Source organism: Sinocyclocheilus grahami, unplaced genomic scaffold (assembly GCF_001515645.1).
Source record: "Sinocyclocheilus grahami isolate Dianchi unplaced genomic scaffold, SAMN03320097.WGS_v1.1 scaffold31.1, whole genome shotgun sequence".
Lineage (NCBI taxonomy): Eukaryota > Metazoa > Chordata > Actinopteri > Cypriniformes > Cyprinidae > Sinocyclocheilus > Sinocyclocheilus grahami.
In genome coordinates this window covers 4,894,809-4,901,579 of record NW_015505210.1, presented here as the reverse complement: position 1 = coordinate 4,901,579, position 6,771 = coordinate 4,894,809, and the positions used below count along the sequence as shown (strand labels likewise).

Sequence of the window (6,771 nt, the reverse complement as noted above, 5' to 3'; positions counted from 1 at the left end):
CTTTGTGGACCTTCATAACGTTAAATCGCAGTAATATCGCTGAGATCAGCTGTAAGAGGCGGCTGGCAGAGTGTCTGTGCTCCAGGGCAAATGGTGACAGCCTGACATACTTAACCAACCTCTCAACAGCTCCAAATGAAATCAAAACTCAGCATGACAGTGTGAAAAATACTGGTATTGAGGCAGAATGGCTCTGGGGCACGATCACTGCGGGACTGCTGTCTCCATGCCTCGGACAGACGCACGCATGCACACACACTCACTGACACAAATTACAATGCACATTACAACGACAAGCCAAACTTGTTAACAGTGCATTTTATTACAGTAGGGGTAAAAAGAACAGTTTTCTCAAAACCAAGCAGTTTTGACTAAGGGTGGAGAAGCTTGAAGAATAATCAAACAGCAATTATTTTCATGATTGGAAATACTCAATCATACTGCAAGTAATCTGATCCAGATCAGTGCATAAAAACCTACGTGATTTGTTCTTCATTGTTCTAATATCCACCTTATTTCTGACTAAAGAGCAGCCTGAATGTGCAAGGCTTTCCGGTGCCCTTGACTTCCCGTTATTTTAGCTGCACAAACACAGTCTGTTATGTTGCTTGCTATTGCAAACGGGGGTTAAAAAAAAAAAAAATTCATTATGACAATTATAAACACACTGGTTTGTAGCACTTTTACTGTTTACAGCACTTCGTTATTCTTCAAGTTATTTACCTATAGTGCCTAGTAAATCTGAAGGCTTGCACATTTAAAGAAAACAGCTTCACATTGCAAAATAAGGTGAATACTACCTCAATTGAGTATAATGAATCACATTAAATAGAATTTTCAGACCCTTTTAAAGTTAAATCCAGGTGATAACAGCAAAAATCGGGTTAGGCTTAGCGGGTGGGGGTGGATGGAAATCACAATTGGGGATCTGAAACTAAGAAAACGGATAGAAAACTAAAAATAAACAGCGCTCCAATTATTTGGACATGCTATCCATGGTGAGGTCTCTATTTGGATAAAAAAAATTGTGGATATGCCATTTGAAATACAATCCTAACTGCCACTTCACTAAGATCCATCCCAATTGGTGCATTTTATCTTTTGGATGCAGTAACGATTAAAGGGTTAGTTCACACAAAAATTAAAATTACCCCATGCATACTCACCCTCAAGCCATCCTAGGTGTACATGACATTCTTCTTTCAGACGAATACAATCGGAGTTATGCTAAATAATGTCCAGGCTAATCCATGCTTTATAATGGGAGTGGATGGTAGTTACTGTTTACAGCACTTCGTTATTCTTCAAGTTATTTACCTATAGTGCCTAGTAAATCTGAAGGCTTGCACATTTAAAGAAAACAGCTTCACATTGCAAAATAAGGTGAATACTACCTCAATTGAGTATAATGAATCACATTAAATAGAATTTTCAGACCCTTTTAAAGTTAAATCCAGGTGATAACAGCAAAAATCGGGTTAGGCTTAGCGGGTGGGGGTGGATGGAAATCACAATTGGGGATCTGAAACTAAGAAAACGGATAGAAAACTAAAAATAAACAGCTCTCCAATTATTTGGACATGCTATCCATGGTGAGGTCTCTATTTGGATAAAAAAATTGTGGATATGCCATTTGAAATACAATCCTAACTGCCACTTCACTAAGATCCATCCCAATTGGTGCATTTTATCTTTTGGATGCAGTAACGATTAAAGGGTTAGTTCACACAAAAATTAAAATTACCCCATGCATACTCACCCTCAAGCCATCCTAGGTGTACATGACATTCTTCTTTCAGACGAATACAATCGGAGTTATGCTAAATAATGTCCAGGCTAATCCATGCTTTATAATGGGAGTGGATGGTAGTGGATGGGTGCAAGTCCAAAAAATTGCACCCATCCATTATAAAAGTCCACACGGCTCCAGAGGTTAATAAAGGCCTTCTGAAGCGACGCAATGCGTTTGTGTAAGAAAAATATCCATATTTACAACTTTTTAAATCTTAATCTCTAGCTTCCGCTAACTGTCGTGCGAGCGTTCACGAGAGACTGGCGTCTAGCGGATGACGTAGCACGTAGGCAAACGTGGTGACGAACGCGGATGCGCAGAGGAGAGAGCAAATCAAAACACCGGTCACGAATTAGTAGTACAAAACGAGGATTTGTAAATAAAAATGTCGGAGGATTTCGATATAAGCCAAGAGGACATTGGTTTGCCATTGCTGTATAAACAAAACTTGTTTCTTGCGAGACTAGCATATTCTCACCGGAGCTTATGCTACGTCATCCGCTGGACGCCACTCTCTCGTGAACGAGCGTACGACAGTTAGCGGAAGCTAGAGATTAAGGTTTATAAAGTTGTAAATATGGATATTTTTCTTTCCTTTATAATGGATGGGTCCATTTTTTGGACTTCAAATTTTGGGCTATACCATCCAGTCCCATTATACAGCGTGGAATAGCCTGGACATTATTTAATATAACTGATTGTATTAGTCTGAAAGAAGAATGTCATATACACCTAGGATGGCTTGAGGGTGAGTAAATCATGGGGTAATTTTCATTTTTGGGACTATCTCTTTAAAAACTGTTGAGACTGCAAATCAAAATTGACGCAAACACTTCAACTCAAAAGTTATTTTTTAAAGTGATTACAAGTGATAGAGTAACTGAACGGAATTGTTTGAAACGTTTCTACAATGCATTCACAATATTTCAGCAAACTGTTGAAACTAATGACTACAAAAATGACATCAAGCTAGTAACATTAACTTATCTTAAAGCAAATGTAGGTTATTTTCTTGATATTATACATATTTCTTTGAGAATGAAGCCTGACAGTTTTGGTTTGGAAAATGTGAAACTCTTCGGTGTACGGGGTTTCACCAAAAGCATTAACATTTTTGGGTAATTTCCTTCTTAACTTTATATTAGGAAAGAGCAAAAGCTTATTTGAGAGAATTGTGGACAATAACATTTGCAAAGGTGGGATTGGTCAATGTTTTAGGGTGGGGCAAAGGTCAACTGTAACGATCAACTAGGCAGAAAGAAAAAAAATTACAACCACCCTCCACCAAAAATTTGTAAGAGTATAAAAAAAATAAGTTACACATTCATCTTTCTTAGTGGTATGACTTCATTTATACCCAGAGAAAAAATATGATTTGCCAATTTAATGGGCAAAAACAAAAATCTATAAAAAGTGACTGCAGTAGTTAATGTGAAGTTAGTTGAATTAAATGTGTGCACCTAAATGTTACATGCAAGATACTTACCATTACAATAATTAATCTGTTCCTAAACCGCACACCTACATATGAAATGTATAATGCTTTTTTTTTTATATTGCCTTACAAGAAATACCTTGAAATGTACAAGTATGTGGCCAGGTGTTGCATTTTGTGGTGGCGAGTGTACACTTGCAAAACACCGTATAACTTGCCTCATGATTTAGACAAACTAGTTAATGTGAGAACTAGTGTGCATGCTAGACTACGACTCACATGTATAAAATGGAATGAGGGACTATAGAAAAATAGACACTAATATGGACAAAATCTTGAATAATTAATTTGAAACAAACCACAACAACCTCAAAGAAATGACACAGGAGGCAAGAAATTGACACAAGTAATAAAGGCTAAAGCACTCCAATACCATTAAAATTGTTTTAATGCTGTTGCAGATAAAACATGCAACAATATCACCTCATAAAACTGAAAAAAATAAGGAAAAGAATGACTTGAGAACCCCTAATGATACAAGCTATGAGTTTCCCTTGAGATTATTGTGCATTGTTGGTGTTGTGTGAATATCACATTGTTGATCAAAACGGGGAGAAGCATGGTCATGCACAGATTAGAAAAAATATTTAATTAAAATAAAGTATAACCTCAGCTTCAATGTATAGCTTCCAGAATCTGCCCGAACTGGGAAACTGGGCGACAAGTCGCTCATATGTCTTCCTTGCTTTGTCTATGGGTTGATTCTAAAAGAAGTAAAATTCATTTACATACAGAATCATAAGGTACGTCCCAAAGACCGTTTACATGAGACAGCATCAGACCCCCGTTCCCTCCCAAAACACGTTACCCCAGGTAAAAAGGAATGCAACCCTGTGTCACTAAACCTGTGCTTCACGAATCAGTATGCTCCAAGCGTCGAGGTCATATGGATTTTCTTCCAACTTCTTCTCTGCTTTCTTCACCTTCTCTGGGATGTACTCTGCCGCCTGTTGAGGGAAATAGAAACGTGTGATATGAATGTGCAACAGGTGACACTGGGGGAAATTAGTACATATTCATATTTTGGACATGAGCAGAACTACTATGTTAATGGTTCTCAATCTTTGCCATGAAGTATTGCAAATCTCTCAAATTAAGCTCAGGTCTTTGAGTCTCTACTAATGATAGAAAACTGACGACATAAACCAGGTGGGTCTACTAAAAAACACAGGTAACTTAGGGACTGTGCAATACTGAGGACTTGAGGATTTAAAACCACTAAAAACACGTTTAACAACAGAGCTCCTAGTTGAAATACAACTGTTGCCAAATACAAAAGCTGCCTTTAAAGAGAACATTTTCACACCAAAAGCCAACTTATTTTAAAATACTCAAGGATAATTAAAAGTCTCGTTGTTGTGTGATATCAGTAAGTAACTAACTCTGAGTGAAAGTAACGCTAACAAACAATGGCATCGTGGTGTTGCGCTGCAGTCGCCATTCACCTGAGGAACAGCGTTACGTCAACGTTTCTCTATTCTACTACCTCCACAATTTCACTTATTACAGTAATGCAAAGCCAACGCTGCGCACACACTCGACGCTTTCTACGATAGACGTGCTGTAAACACGAAAACATCGACACAGCAGTCTGCTTCAGGAGCGCTCTCAACAGTTAGGCCGCAAACACGAGCGCTTGATCCCAAACACTCCACATATCATGTCTTGACTTTACCTGGTCCGGAGGAGCTTCGGTGGACATGATGGAACACGAGTGCGATCCGAGTAAAGAAACGTCGACTGCTCAACTATCCCAGATAAACTAAGCGCAGACCGTGATTATTGCAGCATTGTTTATTTGTGCAGACTCTTTGTGCGGCCGCTCGCCTCTCACCGCGCACTAAAATGGCAGCAGAGCAAGCGGCACGGAGCCACGCCCATCGGAAACGATTTACTTCAAAATAAAAGTCGCTAGAAATGAAACTGACTGGTCGATAATAATAATAATAATAATACATTCGAAATATGGTTATGCATTGAAGGATGAAGCCTTCTTAAAAACAAATGTATTTCTTGAAGTTAGTTCAGTATGTGTCATGTTTTAAAGGGGTCATATGATGCGATTTTGATTTTTCCTTTCTCTTTGGAGAAAGCTCTTGGTGCATAAAGAAGAGCTGTAAAGTTGCAAAGACTAAAGTCTCAAATCCAAAGAGATATTCTTTATAAAAGTTAAGAGTCAGCCACGCCTACCTAAAACGGCTGGTTCTAACACGCCCCCACATGTCTACGTCACGATGTGGCATTTTAATTTAAAGAATTTGCCACTGATGATTCAAACGCGAGTTTTGGGCAGTGTAGAGTAGCACTTGTTTGTGATTTCTCCGATCACAAATGCAGACATGGTTTTATGTTTACGCGGCGCGATGCAACGCAACGCGTAAAAAAAGACAGTATAAGTCATTATAATCCGTAATTATGTCCCCACTGGATGCAACTAATGCCTCGTTTATAATGGGTTTTAATGTTTTTGTCTCATCGCTCAGGGACACGGCATCACAGTATGGTGAGGGGCGTAACATTTCCGTCACACGCTTGAGGTATTCAGCCAATTACAACGCACTGGATAGCTGGCCAATCAGAGAACACCTCGCTTTTCAGACCGATGAGCTTTGTAAACATCGACGCGTTTCAGAAAGGCGGGGCATACAGGAGAAACAATAATGTACAGTATGTGGAAAATAATGTGTTTTTTTTTACTTTAAACCCCATAAACACATTTCATTACACCAAATACACAAAATAATGTTATTTTTAGCAACATCATATGACCCCTTTAAATTACTAGCTTGTTTGGAAGGGAAGCTATTTAGCCTACATTTACTATTATACCAGTCATGTAAACAGACAAAGCTGCATAATAAGCTTTATACAAATAAGTACACATAAGTAATCTTATTTACTGTTCATTAACACGAATTGCATCTATGGGTTTGTTTATGTATTGTCGAAATCACTATTTTGTAATACAATAAAAATATATTCCTGTAAACAGTGAAACATATTCACCTAATATGTCACTATTCAGTCAGGTATAAAGTATTCCAGTACAACCAATGTCCATGAAATTACTTTTTTTTTTTACATTTTGTTTACAAATCGATTAAATACCACATTGTCAGAGTATTTATTAAGTATATTTAAAAACAATCATATATATAGAGTATACATGTATGTGCATTCCTCAAGCAGCCGTCTGAATTCCACGAACATTCCATTAGAACGTCTGTCAGTATCAGCATCACACACTAATGTCACAGCCAGTGCACTATTAATGAAGCTGCAGGAGTCCATGAGCCACATTCATCTAGAAATTGGAAATTTACTGTAATTAGTGTTGGATTATAGTGGCTTGTGATAACAATGGCTTGTGATAATAGAGTTCAGCCAGACAATTACAGAGAACTGGCTTTTGCGGCCCGTTTAGCTGCACAACTTGCTGTACCACCGTTGAAGGATGTCACTTTTCAGTCAGTCATCTGCAACT

General features: G+C 38.1%; 1 protein-coding gene across 2 annotated transcripts in view; it reads right to left on the bottom strand.

The window, feature by feature from the left end:
- Positions 1 to 5,145, bottom strand: part of cstf3 (cleavage stimulation factor, 3' pre-RNA, subunit 3) — a 17,807-nt gene extending 12,662 nt beyond the window's left edge. For both annotated transcript variants that reach the window (XM_016261887.1, XM_016261893.1), the window contains exons 1-3: positions 4,963 to 5,145; positions 4,133 to 4,234; positions 3,896 to 3,991 (exon numbers count right to left, since the gene is read on the bottom strand). In XM_016261887.1, coding sequence (XP_016117373.1) covers positions 3,896 to 3,991; positions 4,133 to 4,234; positions 4,963 to 4,989 — 225 coding nt within the window. In that variant the 5' untranslated portion in view covers positions 4,990 to 5,145. The remainder of the gene's footprint in view (positions 1 to 3,895; positions 3,992 to 4,132; positions 4,235 to 4,962) is intronic.
- Positions 5,146 to 6,771: the final 1,626 nt, after the last annotated feature.